The 21,187-nt window shown below is 37.2% G+C and overlaps 1 protein-coding gene across 1 annotated transcript in view; it reads right to left on the bottom strand.

Moving 5' to 3' along the window:
• Positions 1-223: 223 nt before the first annotated feature.
• LOC126457877 (cytokine receptor-like factor 3) overlaps positions 224-21,187 on the bottom strand; it is a 139,140-nt gene continuing 118,176 nt past the window's right edge. The window contains exons 6-7 of the mRNA XM_050094546.1: positions 15,249-15,357; positions 224-1,393 (exon numbers count right to left, since the gene is read on the bottom strand). Coding sequence (XP_049950503.1) covers positions 1,167-1,393; positions 15,249-15,357 — 336 coding nt within the window. The 3' untranslated portion in view covers positions 224-1,166. The remainder of the gene's footprint in view (positions 1,394-15,248; positions 15,358-21,187) is intronic.

The raw sequence follows: 21,187 nt of genomic DNA, 5'->3' as shown, positions 1-21,187 counted from the left end.
TGCATATGTCATTGGCTACAGGTAAGTTGTTGCTTCACCCGAGTTTTGTTAGAATAGTTCAATAATTTTAAGGTGATTACAAAAGGTTGACAGTTGCTGACAGATGTATCTGCCGGAAGTTGTCAATCTTCTGTTGACTAAAAATAAAAAAGCTGAGAGTCAATGAAAAAAGGAGTACAGAGATCACAATAAAGTCAAAATAGTACCAACATAACAGAACTAATATTTTGTTAAAATGCATAACAATTTCTTATAATTTTTATTTGTATTGTAAGTTCTTATAATACATGACATTTCTCAATACAAACATTTATCAAAGAATGCATGTGTTTATATATGAACAATTTGAACAGATGACTGAATGACAACAATATTTTCAGGATCCCTGGACACAACTGTATTTCATTAGATCAGTATAGAATATTGTGTAGATTTGGGGTTCGGCATCCTTCAGATATCAATTCCAATTTGCTGTATCAAAACTTTATTCATTTGGGGCATAAACAACAACACTGTGTAATGCTCAAAGCAAATCATTCAGAAATACATAATAAAGAGCAAACATGTGAAACATTTCTATCTAAAAATAGTGAATCACATTAACATAACTGCAAAAAGAGAGATCTTTTAGGAAAAGGGCACAAACATACTGTACAGTGACACATATGTAAGTAAACATTCTCAATGAAAACATTCTCAATCATGAAGAAAATATTATAGCAACACTCATAGAGGTTAACCAGCAGAAAATAAGATTACAAAAAATAAAAAAAAGAATTAATGGCTAAAACAATAGCAAGTCTGTAACCAGATGCACATAAAATTTAGAACATGTACACATAAAATAGGAGGTTATCCATAAATATGAAATCTTCAATAGGTAAACTGTCACCAGTAAGTTATGTAACAGACACTCATGACATGGAGCACTGAAAAGATATTTAAAAAGTAAAGCTAAACAGTGAAAAACCACATACTGAAAAATGAATCAGTTCATTAGGCACACAATGGTAGACATTTGGGACAAAACAACAGACAAATTATAGTGAGAAAAAGCTTGTTAGTAATTTCAGTGCTGTAAATAATGAGAAAGATGTATAATTTTAGCAAAAGTATAAATTCATTAATTTTATTTTTGTAACTGGACCTGCAATTACCACACTCCCTCACTCAACCAGCACTTTCCAACCAACTTGTCCAAAACAGATAGCAAAAAATAGTTTGTGCAGTGGACTGGTAACATTCCAGTCATAAGCTACAGTCTTATTACCACTGTCAATATGGATGCGGACCTTACTATTGCGGACATGTTCACATGTGAAACATAGTTTTGAACCTTTCTCCAGTGGAGGCAATTTGGTAGTCTTCCCCTTGCCGTCCACAAATACACTTCCTGTAAAAGAAAGAAATTTTATTCAATATTAATTATTGAGGCAATAATTGACACAATGCGGAAAAGGAGGGTTGCTTTTTTCTGCCACATTTTCAGACTACAAGAAACCAGGATACTGAAACAACTGTTCACCTACTTTTGGAAAAGTAAGATCAAGAACAACTGATTCAAAGAAGTTCAAGACGATTTAGATGAGTTGGGCTTGACAATGCAACAAATTGAAGGCAGAGAAGAGAAGAAGATTCTGAAACAAAGTGACATGAGATTTAAACTAAAGACATTTACACGCAAAAAATACACCATAACTGATGTAGGAAGGGCAGCCAGGTCGGAAAGGATGAATAAGTTTTCGGAGTAATGCAAATTGTATTTTTGCAAAATAATTGAAATTTTGCAGTTTTAGTATGAGACCTTATCTAGTTAAATCCCTTGCACCCCTGCCAATTACCTCTCCCTCACCCCTCCCTTGCCTTCTTTTCCCACTCTCAAATCTACAACTAGTAGTAAGACTTAAATGTATATGGATTGTATAAAGTGCTCCAATGTGGGTGTAAAATATGAAAATAAATAAATAAACAATTACTTATAAAAATATTTTAAAAACGGTCTTTTGCTGTAAAATTAATATCTTTACAACAGTTATAATATGGTTCAGTAAAATGTGTGAAAAGGTCATTTACACAAATGTACTAATATTTATTAAGACTAAGAATACAATTCTGAATGCACAATAGGGGTTTCCTGTGGCCTCATTACACATAACGGTTGCTGAAGAAATAAAACAGACAATACAAGAATAAAAAGATTGCTTTTGATGCCTTTCATCTTATAAAATGTTTTGGCTGCATTGGTAGCTTTTGTATTTGACAGTATCTAGTTAGATCTTCAGACAGACTGGGGGATGCCAATTGTTACTATATTCTTTTTGTAGTAAAAGTGAATCCATTAGCCATATTTAAAGATCTTGCAAGACCTTTAAATACAGCTGAAGGCTTCATTTATGCTAAAAAGTTCTCATTAGTTCTGTTTCATGAAAATAATGTCTCAAGTAAAAACCAGCCAGTTTTTATACAAAACAGGAGATGCTCTGCTGATCAACTGAGAATATCTGAGATGAGACATATTTCTAGTCAGTTAAAATCATTTAATGCTCTGGTGACAATTCCATTTAATTACATTCTGCCTGTTTTTATTAACCAAAAGATATCCTGCTAAGAATGTCTTTTTTGAGAGAACAAATTTCATGACCACAAATGAAACATAAGTAAATCTAAAAAAACTCATTTTTCTCCGAGCAGCTCAATTCCCCTTCCTAACCCTAGGTAGGGGCAGGGCCATACTGTGGTCATCGCAAGACAGGCCTGTTTCAAGAGTGGGGGTGTGGGAACTTCTGTTAAAATACAAAAAGTGTAGACAATGGATCTGTAAAACTGTAAAAGAGGGAAAAACAATAAATTATTAAAGTGGGAATAAAGTGGCTAAAACTGAATTAGTATCTTAAACTTCAAAGGTATAAAACTATAAGCTTTTACTCTGAATGTATAAAAAATAAGATATTACAAGAATAGGCCTAGAATGATGAATGTATAAATAGTAAAAGAGAAACATCATAAAATTATAGATGTACAGTTATCACTACTGTCACATCCTGTTCCCTGTAATTATAGTTGCTGAACATAGTTTCCCTTTTTTGATTTATTGTTTTATACTTTTTATGGTATTATACTTCCAATGTTTTAAATTTTTAATATTTAATGACACTTAACGGAGTTCTATGTCCTCCACATAATTATACTGCTATAATGTTACAATGTTTACGTTTTTTGTGATTTATACATCCATTATGCTAGACCTATACTTTTAATATCTTAATGATAATTTTATACAATTTTTTTAATACTTTTAGAGTAAGACCTTATACTGTCAAAGTTTCATATTTTTAATATTTTAAGACACTAATTCAGTTTTAGCTACTTTATTTCCAATTTTATAATTTACTATTCCCCGCCCCTTCCCCCGTTACAGTTTTGCACATCCACTGGTCAACAATTTTCGTATTTTAACACAAGAGGTTTTTTGCAAAATAATTGAAATTTTGCAGTTTTAGTATGAGACCTTATCTCGTTAAATCCCTTGCATCCCTGCCAATTACCTCTCCCTCACCCCTCCCTTGCCTTCTTTTCCCACTCTCAACCTTCCTCATTCCATTTTATAATTTTATTTCATGCCATTTACAGTTTACACACCCACTGTCCTAAACTGGCATTAGTGTAGAAGCTGCAGTAGCCGTATGTAGAAGGGCACGTGGTCGACAGTGGTGGAGGGAGACACCATGGTGGAATAAAAGAGTCAAGGAGGTAGTGGGAAGGCAGAACAAGGCCATCATACTGTGCTTCCAAGAAAGGACTAAATTAATAAGAGAGGAGTATAAGAAAAAGAAAAAACAGAGGCCAATAAGACAGTGGTTGAGGAGACAAGAAAGTGGATGGAAGAATTGATAAAAACGATGGGGAAATAGCACAGGAAGTAAAAAAGTACTGTAAGGATTGGCCAAAAGTAAGAGGAGAGGTTTGAGAGAGGATGCAACAATGATGGATAGAAATGGCAAAGAGGTTAATAACAATGAGACATTGAAAACTGTGGAAGGAGTACTTTGAGCATTTGCTAAATCTGAATGGACTTGGAGATGAGAATAATAGAGTAAAGGAAGTTGAAATAAACTGAGGAGGAAGGGGGGGAGGGGAGTGGGGAGAATTTGACATGGAAAAAAATGGAAATGGCACTGGACAAGATACAAGATGAAAGGAGGAAAGGCACAAGGTGTGGATGAAGTGAGTGTTGAAAAGGTAAAGGTAGCATGGTCGATTGGGGAACAGTGGCTATGTTGTGAGATGAGGGTGGTGTGGAATGAGAAGAGACTCCAGAAGATTGGAAGAGGGCACCAGTTGTCCCTATATTCAAGAAAGGGAGTAAGAAGGAGTGTAGATATGAAAAGATCCTGGAGGGCAGAAACCAAACAAGGGTCAAGAACAAATTGAGAGAGGAACTATGAATTTGGGGAAGACCTTGTGATGGCCTTTCTTGATATTGAAAAGGCATTTGCTAGTGTCTGTAGAACAAAGGTCTGGAAAGCACTAGAAAAGAAAGGAGTGGAAAAAGACTTGACAAGCAGAGTAAAGGAGATGTACTGTGGAAGCCTGAGTTATGTGAAAGTGAGAAAAGTAAGAACAGATTGGTTCCAACAAACAAGTGGTGTGAAACAGGGCACTGCATTGTTGCCTCTCCTCTTCATTGTGGTCTTAGACGAGATAATGATTACAGTGACAGAAAAAAATGGAGAAGACAAGATGAAAGCAATGGTGTTCACTGATGATTTGATGATGTGATGAAGCAGGAAGGAGGAGATTCAGGAACAGCTGGAGGCTTGGGAAGAAACTGAGAGACAGTGAGGAATGAAATTTAATGTAAATAAATATGTGATCCTGGTTACACCTAGAAAGAAAGGTATACCAAATAGTGGAATAAGGATTGGAAATGAACAATGGAAGAAGGTGGAAAGTGTCACGTACTTGGGAAGTGTGACAGAGAAAAATGGAAGAAATGAGAAAGAGATAAGTGAATGTGGCAGACAGGCAGAACCATTCCTGAGAATAGGAGCCTGGTTTGGAACAAAGCCATCCCACAAGAAAGCAAAGAAAGCAATGTTACTAATCCCAATACTGGCTTGTGCACCTGAAACATGGGTAATGAAGAAAAGAGATGTTTGCAGATTACAGGCATGTGAAATGAAGTCCCTCAGAAGTAGGATAGGAGTAACAAGGAGAGAGAGGATGAGGAACGAAAACGTAAGGGAAACAATACAAGAGACACCCTTGCAGAGCAGGACAGAAACATCAAGGCTAAGATGGTATGGGGACTTGAAGAGAATGGAAAATGAGAATTACCAAGAAGATACACGAAATGCAAATTCAAAAGAAACAATCAAGAGGAAGACAAAGGGATAGATGATTGAAAGTTGTGCATGAGTGCGAAAAAAGAGATGGGGACTGGACCAGAGTGAACACAGAAAGATGGTGGGAAAACACAACTAGATAGCAAGGTTTATGTTCCAAACAGACCCAGCCTGGGACTGGAAACAGTTCAATATGGTGGTGGTGGTGATGATTATTGAGATAATACTTCTAAGCTATTAATAATTTAATGAGAATTTGTAAATAATTATACTTTCTATAGTTTTAGCAAGACTCCTCTTGCTCAACTCATGACATCCCCACAACTCCCCTCCTGCTTCCATTTCCATTCCTCAACCACTCTCACACCATTTACCCATTCCCCTTCTTTTCCCCCTTTTGCCTTCTTTTTCCTCTTTCCCTGTCCTCTAACTGCTAGACTACTCTACTAGACATTTATCTAAAACACTGACAGCAGCTGCAAAACACAGTACTCTGAAGCAAGATTCTGAATAGACAAGGCAGGTTGTCAAACACAACTACGTACGTAAATTCTACATTTATGTAAAATTCTTTTTTCTACTTATTGTACACATTGGTACACATTTAGTTTTACTTTGTTTTAGACCTGACAATGATCCAGAGTGATTGAAACATGTCATACAATTAAAAATGTGCAACTTACACTGAACGACAAATGAGAATTATTTTACATATACATATATACATCGAAGAGCTAAAGAACTGGTACACCTAACTAATACTGTGTAGGGCCCCTGCAAGCATGCAGAAGTGCCGCAACATGATGTGGCATAGACTCAACTAATGTCTGAAGTAGTGCTGGAGGGAAATGATACCATAAATCCTGAAGGGCTGTCCATAAATCCATAAGAGTATGAGGGGGTGGAGTTCTCTTCTGAACAGCACGTTGCAAAGGATCCCAGATGTGCCCAATAATGTTCATGTCTGGGGAGTTTGGTGACCAGCAGAAGTGTTTAAACGCAGAAGAGTGTTCCTGGAGCCACTCTGTAGCAATTTTGGACGTGCGGGCTGTCACACTGTCATGCTGGAATTGCCCAAGCCTGTCAGAATGCACAATGGACATGAATGGATGCTTACATAAGTGTCACCTGTCAGAATCATATCTAGATGTGTCAGGGATCACAACTGACATGCAGGGTCCATGGATTCATGAGGTTGTCTCCGTACCCATGCATGTCCATCCACTCGATACAATTTGAAATGCGACTCGCCTGAATAAGCAACATGTTTTCAATCATCAGCAGGCCAATGTTGGTGTTGACAAGCTCAGGTGAGGTATCAAGCAGTCATCAAGGGCAAACAAGTGAACCTTCAGCTCCAAAAGCCCATATTGACCGCAGCACTGTATTCTGCCCATTTACATAACTCAGTATTTGAATACACATGTCTATACCAGTTTCTTTGGCACTTCAGTGTAGTTGGATACACTTACGATATTTAAAAGTTTAAAATTTGGTACTTTTTATATATTTTTTTGAAAAAGCTGGCTATTTTACTGTATGGAAACAATGGTTTGTGGCCCATTATTGCTTTCCCTCATAATTTGTAGCCATTTTTATAATGCCATATGTTTTTCGTGTGATAAGAGTGTGAATTACTGGAGATTTTGGACCTTCATTTCAATTACTTGGCAGGTAAGAATCAGCATATCATTATTTATATTACTGTTACATAACCTAATGTATTGCATAAAGAGTATAAAACTGAAGTAGGTAAATTATAGGTTGGAGTAAACAATGTCATACAACAGCATGAACTTCCTGTAACACGAGTCACTTTCATGTAATTAAGTTTTTATACATGAGAGATATTAGAGATAACTGTATCTTGTTCAGTAATTTACTTCTTAGTGTAAATATGTAACTAATATCACTAGTAAAAATTTCCTAATTCAACCAATATTGTAACAACAAAAAATTAAATGTGTAATGTAGTTGTATGATTTTAAGATTAGAAGGAGAGGATGCCCTTGGCAGCAGTAGAAAGACAGAGTAGGAGGAGGGAAAAGTTAAAAGAGTGATCGAAAAGTTGAAGAGTTTAAGAAGAAACTTCTGGAATATGTTCGTGGGGGGTGGGGTGGGGTGGGGTGGGGTGGGGTGGGGAGAGAGGGGGGGGGGGGGGACCAGCAGAAGCAAAAACAAAAGTTTCTACAGTTGAGTCAACATGAATAAGGACTGTTATTAGAAGAAAGAAGAGCTAAAAATAGGGAGAGTATTAAAAAACATAGGAAACATAAGATGCAATGTCAGAAACCTATTAAAGCAAGTTTGTCACCGTATAAGTCAGATAGTGCTCTGGATAAAGCCCTGACTCGAGTGCTGCAATTATTTGCATTAGCAAGGTGCTGTCAACTATACCTGAAAATGTGAAGGCAGTTTCATTCTGGTCAGACGGACCTGCCTCACAGTTTAAAAACAAATATATTACTGCTGCTGTGCCTCAATTTTAGTCATTTCATTTCATAATGTGGAAATCGAGTGGAACTTATTTGCTACATACCATGGTAAAGGAGCCATAGATGGAATTGGTGCAGTTGTGGAACAGCTAGTGGCGAACACAGTAAAAAAGTGAAAATTCATAGTAGGTGATGCATCAACTTTCACTCAGGTGGCTGCAAGTGCCACAACTATGCACGTTTTTCATGTGTCTATTGATGAAATTTAAGGCATCAATGTGAAACTTAATCTGGCTCAAATATTTTCTTCAGCACCACCAATACCAAACATAAAAAGGCATTCATTGCTTTCACTACAAGAAAGGAGTACTACAAACATATCTGTTGTCTCCAAAGAATTTTGCTGCTGCAAATCGTCATACTGAGGAAACTAATAGATAGTGTGAAAATTGGAGACTGGTACAAAATTGAATATGACAGTAAATTCAAAGCTGAGTACGTGCAGTTTTTGGAAATTCTTACTTAATCAGTACAATGGAGTGTGCTGGTCACTATTGGAAATGAACTGTAAAATGTGATGAAATTATAAAGAAAATTAATACACTTGATGCTGTCAATGCAAGAAGATATTTTCAGTTCTCTGACTTTTAACTGAACTTACATCCCCAGGTGTCATGCTCTTATAATTTTTCATAGTGTTTGAAAAGTTAAATGTTAATGTTAAGATTATCTTATTTGGCACATAATGTCATATTTTCATTTCTCTGCTTGCAGGAAAAAGTTTTTCCAACAAGAAGTAGCAAGTAACACGAGTCACATACAAGTAACATGAGTCACGTAGCATTGAGTCATGTGCCTTTTTCAATATATTACAGTATTTCACTTGGTATAAATATTTTTAGAAATCTGTAAATCTGTTATTTGAATGCCAACCTAATATGCATTTTCAGTGATAAAAACCAGATCCATACATTTTCGACCTAAAATACGCATTAGGAATAGGATGTCCCAAATTTGTAACATGAGTCACAACATAAATTACATTCTTGTTCTTTAATTTTAATGCTCTTCCCTGCTTAAATAATTTTTGCCTGAATAACACAATTTATAATGATGATTTACAAAAGAAAATATGGGTTTATAGATGGATAACAATTCTACATAATAAAACACTGATTTCAAAATGTAACGTGAATTCATCGAACAATATTTGAAAACCTGAGAGCTTTCAAATCTCGTCCAATACAGTCCCCAACCATCAGTTTCTCCTTCTCATCTCATACAGTAAGCCTCCCCTGACACACGGTTCTGGGTGACTTCCCCAAAATCTACCCCTTTTCCTAGACCTCTCCAGTCCTTTCCCTTCACCCCTCTTCCTTCCCCTTTAACCCTTCTGCCTGAAGAAGGAGCCACTGCCTCCGAAAGATTGCCAGTTACAACCATTTTTTATGTGTTTGTTTTGCTGACAGTTGGTGAGTAGATTTTTTATCTATCCAATTAAATAAGATTATAAAGTGTGTTGCATTACAAAGTGATGATCTCAGTTTTTTTTTTTTTTTTTTTTTTTTTTTTTTAAATACTGGTTACTATCACTACACAACTGTTGAAGTTGGTGTATATATCTGTGTGTGTGTGTGTGTGTGTGTGTGTGTGTGTGTGTGTGTGTCAGTCAGAGAGAGAGGAGGAGAAATGGTAAAAAGAATAGGGAATGGAAAAGTAGAACTGGTAAAAAGGACATTATAAATAATAAGCAGGTGTCTGCAACATGAACATGCATCCTTCCTTGGTACAGCAAGTTGGAATGCTAGCAAAAAAGAAGCATGCGTCTCTCTCTTTTTCTTTTGTTCTTAGCAATAAAGGCAATAAATGATGTATGTCCATTTAAATATAAAAGTTTACTAACTTTTAATGCTGAGAGTATTGTACCATCCCTTATTTTTATTGGTAAATTATACATTTTAACAGTAACATCTTTAAAATGTACTTTTTTATAAATGCCCAGACTTTGGGCATTTAAAAATGTCCATTGATAAAAGTCCTGCCCATGGAGCATTTGCCTGGCCCACATCACTGCGCGTTGCAGCACTTGCTGCGACAAGCAATTATATTGTGCCACTTACGGCCTGCCTAATAGATATGCTCAGGTCCACGGAAGCCCCAGGATGTTGGTGACTTAGATTTTGCCACCTCTAGGAAAATAAGTTGGTCGTTGGTTGACTGCCAGGATATACAAGAGACATTGTACAAGGCTAATGTTGTATAACTTGGAGTGTAACCAACTGTAAAAATGCAATGTACTCATTGTAATGGAAAGTGAATACACATATTGCAAAGAAGAAGAATGTGAAATCATTCAGTAATATCAGATCTCTTAAGTGACTTTCCAGACTGACACAGGCACCGCAACATAGCAAAAAAAGTCTGATGCCAAGATACCTGGACCACAGTACTTCTGGAACTATTTCCAAATGCAAGTAAAATTAATACTCTACAGTGATCATAAAATATTTACATGTAAACAGATCATTATAGAAGAATGATACACTGCACATCTGTCACCCGCACAGGGATGATCAGAAGTGTCTGTATTTTAAGGTAATAACATGTGATTGAGAAAGGAGAAGTAGTCAAAATTAAAAGGAAATTTTTACTTTGTGAAGAAAATTTGTTGTCCACAGCAACCGGACAACTGCAATTACTTGGCGTTTGAGTTATTACTAGCACTGCAGTTAAAATGGAAAATTCACAACGAGTCAAACGGTTGAGGAGTAAGAATTAATTGCCGCAACAATAGCCGAGAATGAGAAGAGAATATTAAGTCCATGGTTGGGAAGACAGGTGTTTCTGTTTATGTCAGTGGTTCCACATAGACATACAACAGCTGGTTATGATCTGGTTGGCTGTTCACAACAGCAATGGCAGTGGCAGTGGCAGCAGCAGCAGTGCAATAGTTCACCCACCGCGTCGCACATGTGTATTGTTGGCAGCACTACAAGGCAATATCATCATGAGCCTACGTGAGCTGTGTTTGGCTCACACAGATTTTATTTATTTACAGTGTTGTGGTTTGTGGGTGAGATAAACGAGGGTGCAACTAGCCGACAAAGTTTGTTACTTTCATGCAGTGTAAGGTCAACGCTGAAACAGCTGGCTGCAATGAAGGGTTAACAGTAGATTTGTTATTGTTTGGTGTAAGCCTGTAGGAATCTGAAGCATGTCGCAACCAGTAGAAGAGATGTTAAGAGTGTTTACAGAGAAGATGACTGGTGAATTTGAAGAGGCAAACAAAGGGTTAAATAGAAACATGGGAAATCTTAGAACACAACTATATGCAACAATGCCAATTTAGAAAATCATACACACAACAAAAGAAGTTTTGCATCACCGTGGTTCCGAGAGTTCTGGAATCTGTACAGAAAATTGGAATAGAGATCAACATAAACATCATTTTTGCCCTTTTTATTGATCATGAAAATCACACATTGCTTGATATACCACCATTCAGCGAGACCTTCGGAGGTGGTGGTCCAGATTGCTGTACACACTGGTACCTCTAATACCCAGTAGCATGTCCTCTTGCATTGATGCATGCCTGTATTTGTCGTGGCATACTATCCACAAGTTCATCAAGGCACTGTTGGTCCAGATTGTCCCACTCCTGAATGGCGATTCGGCATAGATCCCTCAGAGTGGTCCATAAACAGCCCTTTCAATCTATCCCAGGCATGTTCGATAAGGTTCATGTCAGGAGAACATGCTGGCCACTCTAGTCGAGCGATTTCGTTATCGTGAAGGAAGTCATTCACAAGATGTGCACGATGGGGACGTGAATTGTCGTCCGTGAAGACGAATGCCTCGCCAATATACTGCCGATATGTTTGCACTATCAGTCGGAGGATGGCATTCACATATTGTACAGCCGTTATGGCGCCTTCTGTGACCACCAGCAGCGTATGTTGGCCCCACATAACACCACCCAAAAACAGCAGGGAACCTCCACCTTGCTGCTGTCACTGGACAGTGTGTCTAAGGCGTTCACAGCCTGGCCAAGTTGCGTCCGAAGATGTCTGACAATTGTCTGGTTGAAAGCATATGCAACACTCATCGGTGAAGGGAACGTGATGCCAATCCTGAGCAGTCCATTCGGAATGTTGTTGGGCCCCTCTGTATTGCGCTGCATGGTGTCATAGTTGCAAAGACGGACCTCACCATGGTCGTTGGGAGTGAAGTTGCGCATCATGCAGCCTATTGTGCACAGTTTGAGTCGTAACATGACGTCCTGTGGCTGCACGAAAAGCATTATTCAACAAGGTGGTGTTGCTGTCAGGGTTCCTCCGAGCCATAACCCGTATGTAGCGGTCATCCACTGCATACTTGAGTGGCCTGAGTGAGGCATGTCATTGACAGTTCCTGTCTCTCTGTATCTCCTCCATGTCCAAATAACATCACTTTGGCTCACTCTGAGGCACCTGGACACTTCCCTTGTTGAGAGCCCTTCCTGGCACAAAGTAACAATGTGGATGCGATCAAACTGTGGTATTAACCGGCTGTTGGATCCCCTCTGTCTATTAGGTGCTGCTTATGCATGGTTGTTTACATCTTTGGGCAGGCTTAGTGAAATCTCTGAACAGTCAAAGGGACTGTGTCTGAGATACAACATCCACAGTCAACGTCTATCTTCAAGAGTTCTGGGAACTAGGGTGATGCAAAACTTTTTTTGATGTGTGTATAAAGAAATCTAGGAAAGAGAAAAAGGAATTGCATACTTTGATTATAACTTCCAAACAACAACAACTGGGTATCGCAATCAGAAGTAACTAAACACTGTGACAAAATTAATGAACAACTTATAGAGGTTAATAATTATGTAAAGTAATCGAGAGAGATAAACAAATGGGCATTTAAAACAATTTCTGAACAAATCTGAAACATGGATGGGAAAATCGACATATTAGGACAAAATAAGGATTTAGAGGTGACTGCTATCACAGGATATGTTTGTACTAACTTGAAGGAGAGTGTGTGCTACATAATTGATCAAAATGTACATGAGAAAGTAGATTCAACTGTCAGTACACCCTAATCGACAGAAAATTTACGGAACTGAAAAAGATGAAAAAGCAATGAAACAGAAAGAAAGCTGGCAACAGCTTGTCACCAGAATAATGTGAGGAACTACAAAAAGGAAATGGGATTAATTTATCCGTACAATCCTCAAAGTTTAAACCAAATGGGAAGGTTCATCCCCACTTACTTTCTAAGGGTATTCTTTAGGTCACTCCCTAAATGATGGGAGGATCTGAAAAAGATTTTGTGCTCATTTACTTAGAAGGTAGCACAGCTGGCATGAGATCAACACGTACAGAGGAATTTAATTTTTGGGATGATTTCCAGTAGAAAATTAAAAGAAAGTACTGATCTCCGAGTGTTTGATACTAAGATTACATAGTACTTGGAGGAGTTATAAGAAATACACAGAATTGCATCTTACAAAATCCAAATATCTACACAATACATTTGAGGAAGGGCATCTAGTTAAGATTGTAGTGCCTCAAGAATTTCACTGTTAATTCTCGAAACACTCGGCTTTCAACCATCTCGAACACCCGATCTTTTAGGTACGAGTGCAGGAGAGTGAGAACGTTTCTTCTGATCCACCAGTTTCTATGTGCAAGTAGGAAGTTTGTTATTAGAAGACTGTAAGATTGGTGAGTCACTGACAATTTGTTGCCAGTGCCACAGAAGATGTGAGGAGAACTCAACGAGTAATTATGTCGTATTCTTTGATGTGTTAGTGTCTGTGGTGATGTAAAAAAAAAAAAGGGGGCTATTAAACAGTTGAATATAGAGTGCTACGCACATTCATGTATTGGACTCGCTTGAGACTAGAGACGTTTAAATTATTTCATGTCTTGGCTATGAATGAAACAAGACACATGTATGCTATTTGAACATGTGTAAATGAGTCTAAGGTGTAAGGAATAAGTTAGCTTGCAGAAGTGGTTATCTGTGAAAGTTGAACATATAAAGTGATGGAACTGCAAAGTATTATATGAGTACCAAAATTATTTCAAGGATAGAGAAGTATTTTAATAAATTCCTTTAACCAGCTATAGTCTTCGGAGGAGAAGTTTGAGGGAGATCGACATAGCTGATTATTCAGAGAAGAGGATCGACTACACACAATGTGCAAGTTAACTGAATTGAGAGACGTGTGTTCCTTGCAACCCAATACCACACTGTCTGTTGTTATCCGAAAACGTTAGAAGGTGTTTAGTAAGAAGACTATCACATTATTTGCATGGGGTGGGGGTGGGGGCTGCAGTTTGTATAACACAGAATTAATAAAAAGATACATAGCTTAAGGCTAAATGACTAGGAGGAGCTATCTCATTTAACTTTAGTGTTTTTAAACATCTCTGACTATATATATATATTTTTAAATTTACATACAGCAACTACTTGTGCCTTCATTAAAGTTGATGAAATGGTAGATATCGGATGATAACATAGCAACAATCTTGTGCCTTGCTGTCTCTTCATAACAAGCAAGTTTTAATGATGGACACTGGATAATATCTATAGAGAAATAACTACACATATTGACCCCTGTACAATAATAACAGAACCTTTTCCAACTTCACTGAGAATGAGAAATTGGCAAAGGAAACTAGTGAATACTTAGAATCAATTCAATGAACACTAAATCCTTTTTAAATGCAACTGCCTGTAAAAAAAGATATGGAGAAAGTAAAAGACCTCTATAATAGCTAATCCCAATTATAGAATTAAAAAATAAATAATAAATTAAACAATATCTATCCAGTTGTAGTTACAAAAGCTAGCTGTTAGGATCATCACGTTCACTGGAGGTATGAAAAGGGTAGATACCCACCTCAGGAAGTAACTGATGTGTATTTTAACACAGTACAAGGATAATGACCGAAAATAAGTTTTTAATAACATGAACTCAGGGAAGAGGACAGCATGTGAGCCACAGCACATAGGTGAGCTCGGAAGTCCTGAAGCAAGCTCTAGCTATAAAAGGGAGTAAGCTTATGTGAATGAGGAAATATCAGTGACATGGCAAATTCTGATATGCACACTGCACTTACAATCAACCAATGGAAAATGGACATGGCCTTTCAAAAACCTTAAGTTGATAACAAATAGTCCCAAAGTTGTTGAGACTGCATAGCAACAAACATTGCAACAACTCAATCAACTGTTTCACTTGCCCTTCCATGACAGCTACACCTGATAGTACCCCAACACAGGAACTCAAAGACTGAATTTTAACAAAATGATTCAAACTATCTGTTCTGTCAATGAACAGTTAAATCACCACAACTTCATTCAGAATTATCTGATTATGTTAGAAATCCCACAGATGTCCCTCACTTTCTGAAGTAAATTCAATTTCCCTGTTGGTTCCAGTTTGTTATAATGGGTTGTTTACGATACTTACCTTGTGCATTAACAAAGATTACTCCAGGTTGTAGAAGATTTTCATCGATAAATTGATGATCAGCAAGAGCAAGACCTTCATCACTACACCCTGCACCGCATTCTAGAACCTTAAAACAGAAGATTACTACATTATTTTTGTATTCCTTAAATATTACTTTCTATGTTAAATACTACCAACACAGCAACAATCTAAATATTTAGATAGAAAAAATCTAATAACACTGCCCCGTCTCTTATTATGAATACATAAAAACTATCACCATAACTATAAACAGACATTTGCAATGTGTATCAAAATTTTTTATGACATAATATTTTGGAAAAACGTCCAAAATTTCTGTTTATAGCATTACAGGGCTGCATCAAATTAATATATAGCTGACTTTATGATGATAGATCAATCACTACCGACAAAACAGAGGAGGCACTGAGCAGTAGCTAGTAAAATAGAGACCCACAGCCTTTCAATGAAACTAGATGGGAAGAATATATAGGCCAAGTCAAAATGACAAAGCACACTATATTATTTAAATTAATAAGTATGAGTCTTCTCCGAGAACTTCTTTCACAATAAAGACTGGTCTCGGACATGGTGATGGTTTATCCCCACTGCATTTCAGTGGGCCCTTGCATTACATCATGAAGATGTGCCAAAAGGAAGCTTCACCTAAGGTCAGCATTAGAACAAAACACCCAAGAACAAACTGCAGAAGGTTTGCAAGTGATATACCTTGCTTATGCCTCAAAATGGAAAACGTTTGTCCCCAAATTATCACTCTACAAATATTGCCCAAAAAACAACATTACAAGTGTAATATGAGAAGACTGTGATTATGCTCATAAATTATCACAAAGCTAATCTAGTTTGGCAATATTAATATGTGGGAGTAATCATCACCTTATGGTGAAAGCAACATGGATAAATAGAACCAACAAAATGAGAACAGTTCAATTTTTAATCTTGTCATCATATAATAAGAAACGCTTAACAATAGATACCAAAATCCAGCTCTCTAAAATCATAAAGTTCTTGGAAGCCACTTATGTTCTGTTCCAAATTAGAAATGAAAAATTGCTCAACTTGTCAAAACTGAATGAAGGATCATTAGAACTTTTGTAAATAAAAATACCAGATCCTCCCCAATGAAACTTTGTGTCAAGAGACTGACCCAATCCTCAGTATTATGAAGAAGAAAAGAATCTCATATTTCTTTCATATCTTGTGACTGCCAGAAAACTGTATCTTATGACAACTAGTGAGAAGAAATCTGGCAAAGAAGATGGGAGAGCAAACAATAAGAATTACAGGCCGACCTGATAATTGAACTCAAGGTACTAAATGCAGAGAACAAAGGTAATATTGACACTTTTCTTAAGACTTACAAATTTCAGCTGAAATGATGCATAGAAAGGTTATGGAGGTTTCATAAGAAATGAGAGAATCACAACAGGAACAAATGAACAGGTACTAGGTGAACTACTATAACCAAGCAGCACAACCTTCAAAGAAAAAGTGAATATGTAGCGTCTCAATTGGTCCAATGTAACCAATAATAATAATAATAATAATAATAATAATAATAAAACTGCATCAGCATGTCTTCTCCAAATATATTTATGCTGTCCTGGTGCTTCCAGCTGTCACCTCTTGAGTTGCATGCCTTCATGTTTGACACTAACTAGCCTAAGTACAGGTAATTATCATAAATCACGGAACAGTATGGTAGACGGGCCATTTTATTAGCAGATGCTAGGTATATGACCTTTTAATTTAGCATATTTACAAAGGCAATTTTCTAAACAGTATACATGTTACTTCGTAAATGATATAAAATCAATAAATAAAGATAATCAGCATGATAATGGAGAGATTCCTTTTGATTGGACAAAGGCAATTATTATACCTATTTTTCAGTAGGTAACCAGCTGCTCTGGTAGGACTACAGAGGAATAACATGTATGAAGATATATGAAGAGAGAATTTTACAGAAAATACAAAACAAGATAAAACTGCAATTGAGAGAGGAACAACAGGGATTTTTGGCTAGCCGATCAACTATAGATGACATATTTACATCGAGACAGGTAGTAAAAAAGAAATGGGAAAGACACTATAGTTGCTTTCATAGATATAAAAAAAGATGTATAACACTCACAGGTGGGAACAGAGACAGCAAGGTCTGAAATGAATGGAACTATCTCAAAACAGCTCTCAGAAAGATGTAAAGGAAATCCCTGAACTGTGTCATAATAGATGGAAAAATAAGAATGGTTTACAGCAGATACAGGGATTCAACAAGGAAGTGTGCACTCATCAGTGTTTTTCAGTATAGTCATGGACAACATCACAAGTAAAGTTTACCAAGGATCAACAGCACATGATAGAAAATTATACTATGTGCAGACAATGTGATGACATGCGAAGACAATGAGCAGAAACTGAAAGAACAACTGAATAGCTTGCAAAGGATAATTGGAGAAGCAGGTGTGGAAATAAGCTCAACAAAAAGCGAGATAGAGAAAATCAACACGGAAAATGAAACATGGAGTGTGCTGGTTATACAGTAAAATTTATTAAAGAAGTAGATGTTTTCAAACTTCTAGGAAGTAAGCTAACATCAATGAAGAAATTTTGGAGAGAACAGTAAATTTCTCAAAATTATTATTATTGTATATAAGGCATAATTAGGAATTGAAAAATAACCATGAAAACAAAGATCATGATATATAAATTACATTATTTAACAATTTTGACCCATGGATGAAGATGCTGGACCTGTACAAAGAAAGGCTGAGTAGAAAACAAGCAACAGAGATGAACTTTCTACAAGGGATCCTGAGTAAGGTGCGAAGGGATAGGATAAGAAATGAAAAAATAGGAAACATGGTTCAGGTCAATCTCCTAAAAGGAACTTGGAGAGAAAGAGGCTGAAATGTTTTGGCCACATTAAAAGAAAGGGGGAAAAAAGACTACCAAGAAGAGCTCTGAAATGGACAGAATCTGGAAGAAGACCAATTGGAAGACCATGAACAAGATGGAGAGATCAGGTGAATTATGATGTAAATCAGAGAGGACAACAATGGGAGTAAATGGTGAACAAAAGACTGTGGTAGATAAGAAAAGACTGGAAGAAGATTTGTGAATGACCTGCACAGGCAGAAATGTTTCAGAAAGAAGAAGTAGAAACATCAGGGTGATAATTTCATCAAAGTATATTTCTACTCCTCAGATAAAACTCAGAAGTACACAAAAATCTGTGATCTGTCCATCTGTTTTGCATCTACCAGAGAAGCAGGAGGCAAGGCAAGGAACCATTAGAAGAACAAAGTATAATGGATGTGAAAGCTCTGGAGTGAGAGATAGAGACACGGAAATAAGATACATGGGTGATCTATTGTGGACTAGAATGGTGGAGTGTAGTGAAAACAAGAGGGGAAGCCGAGGCTAGGTGGAGAACAGGGGCTAGCAGAGACTGAGGCTTGGTTGATTGTGGGAGTGATATGTATATTGGAGGGAAGGTTTCACCTGAACATTCCCTCAGAAAAGCTGCTGTAGAGCCTACAGAGGATTCAGATGGCAGGGCTTGTGAAAAAAAAGTTGCCAGGTCCAGATGGAATCCCATTTTGGTTTTACAGAGAATACTCATTCGCACTGGTCTCTGACTTAGTTTACATTCATAGCAAATCTCTCACCCAGTGCAAAGTTCAAAGTGAATGGAAAACAGTGCCAGTGATTCTGTATATAACAAGTGTAACAACTGCCATCCTTTATTGTGAAGTAAAAGAAAGGAGTTGTAAAATTGCATGCCAACACTCTGCAGAATATTTGAGCACATTCTAAGAGTATAAATATAATAAGCTTCTGTCCACAAATCGGCATGGATTCAGAAAGGATCACTCATGTAAAAGTCAGTTTGCAGTTTTCCAGCACAATATGCTGCAAACCATGGATGAAGGGTAACAGATAAAGTCCATATTTCTAGATTTCTTCAAAGTGTCCAATACAGTGCCACACTGTAGACAGTTAACTAAAGTCCAATCACACAGAATAGTTTCTCAGACATGTGAGGGTCCAAAGCCTCTTTAAGTTTCAACGAAGGTCATAATCTGCAGAATTGTCTCCAAAACAGATTCCAGATTCTGAGCCAAATGGAAGGTTTGAACGAGAGACTGAAGGTTCTGTCACAGGCTAGGCCGTGATTTCCTAGACTTGCGCCATATGGTTGAGAACCACAGGCTGTGGTGTATATTACATATTATGGGCTGCTGAGTACATAGTTGATTGTACATGGGGGAGCACACAAGAGTTAGGTGACTCTCTGTCTAGCCCAGATTACCAAAGTATCAGTGTAACATCCAAATAAATGCTCCCAACAGGAGAGGATATTAAAATCCTTGTGGTTAACTGCCAAAATATTTGCAACAAACTGCCACGGAGTCTGAAGTGATCCTAATATGCAGTGAAGCTCACAGAAATAACATGTACAGAAAGCTGGTTAAAACCGAAAATTGACAGCACTGTGAACTCAAATGTAGTGTGGTACCTTGTACAGAATGACCTGCCCCAAGTCATGAAAGCCATGAAACAAGGAAATTAGATAGATTCAGTGTTCCCTGACTTCCAAAAAGTACAGGACTCAGTACCACTCACATGACTATTATCAAAAGTATGATCATATGGGGTATTGAGCATGATTTGTAACTGGACTGAGGATTTTTTTGGTGAGGAGGACACGTTATCTAGGTTGGAGAGTAATCGACAGATCAACACATAACTTTAGGTGTGCCCATGAAGTGTGTTGGGACACTTGCTGTTCATGTCGTATATCAATGACTTTGCAGACTTTTCACAGATAATGCAATTATCTATAATGAAGTACTGTCTGAAGAAAGCTGTAAGAATATTGAGTCAGATCTTTATACAATTTCGAAGTGATGCAAAGACTCACTATAAATGTACGGTGATGTAAAACTGTTCACTTCACAAAATAAAGATACACAGGATCCTATGATTGCAATATCAATGAGCCACGGCTGAAATTGATTAATCCATTCAGATTCCTGGTTGTAACATCTTGTAATAGTGATATGAAATGGAATGCTCACATATTAGCCATAAATAAAGCACGTGGCAGACTGTGGTTCACTGGTAGAGTACGAGGAAAATGCAGTTAATCTGAATAAGAGATTATTTGCAAAACAATTGTGCTGTCCATCCTGGAGTCTTGACAAGTGTGTGGCACATGCACCAAATATGACTAACATGCTTATTGAAAAGATACGAAGAAATGCAGCACAATTAGTCACTGTTTGATCCTTGGGAGAGTGTTACAAAGATGCCAAAAGAACTGAATTGGCAGAAGCCTGGAGACAGATGCAAACCATTCGATGAAGGCCCGCTTAGAAAGTTTGAAGAACCAACATTAAGTAATGAATCTAGGAATATACTACAGCCCCCCCCTTACACATCGCTCCTACATGGTTTATGAAAACAAAATTAGATGAATTAGAACAAGCACAGAGGTGTTTAAACAATCATCCTTCCCATGCTCCATATGTGACTAGAATGGCAAAAACCCCAAATAACTGGTACAATGGGATGTATTCCCTGCCATGCACTTCAAAGTTTAGATGTAGAATAAATCCAGTTTGTTGTCCTGGAGTGCAAGTGTTCACCAGGGGCAAAGATATCATCAGGAGTACACCTGGGAAATAATGTTGAACTGTTCTTGTTCTCCACATGCATAAACAATCTGATTGATAGGGTGAGCAGCAATCTATGACTGTTTGCTGATGATGCTGTAGCGTATGGGAAAGTGTCTTTAGGGGGAATGTAGAAGAATTTGAGTTAATGCAAATGAGTACAAAAAACAATTCCATGATGTTCAAATACGTTATTAGTGGTATGCTGTTCAACAAAATCTATATCCCACATGC

Source organism: Schistocerca serialis, chromosome 2 (assembly GCF_023864345.2).
Source record: "Schistocerca serialis cubense isolate TAMUIC-IGC-003099 chromosome 2, iqSchSeri2.2, whole genome shotgun sequence".
Taxonomy (NCBI): domain Eukaryota; kingdom Metazoa; phylum Arthropoda; class Insecta; order Orthoptera; family Acrididae; genus Schistocerca; species Schistocerca serialis.
The sequence above is the reverse complement of the archived record's forward strand: the minus strand, read 5'-3'. Positions and strand labels throughout refer to the sequence as shown.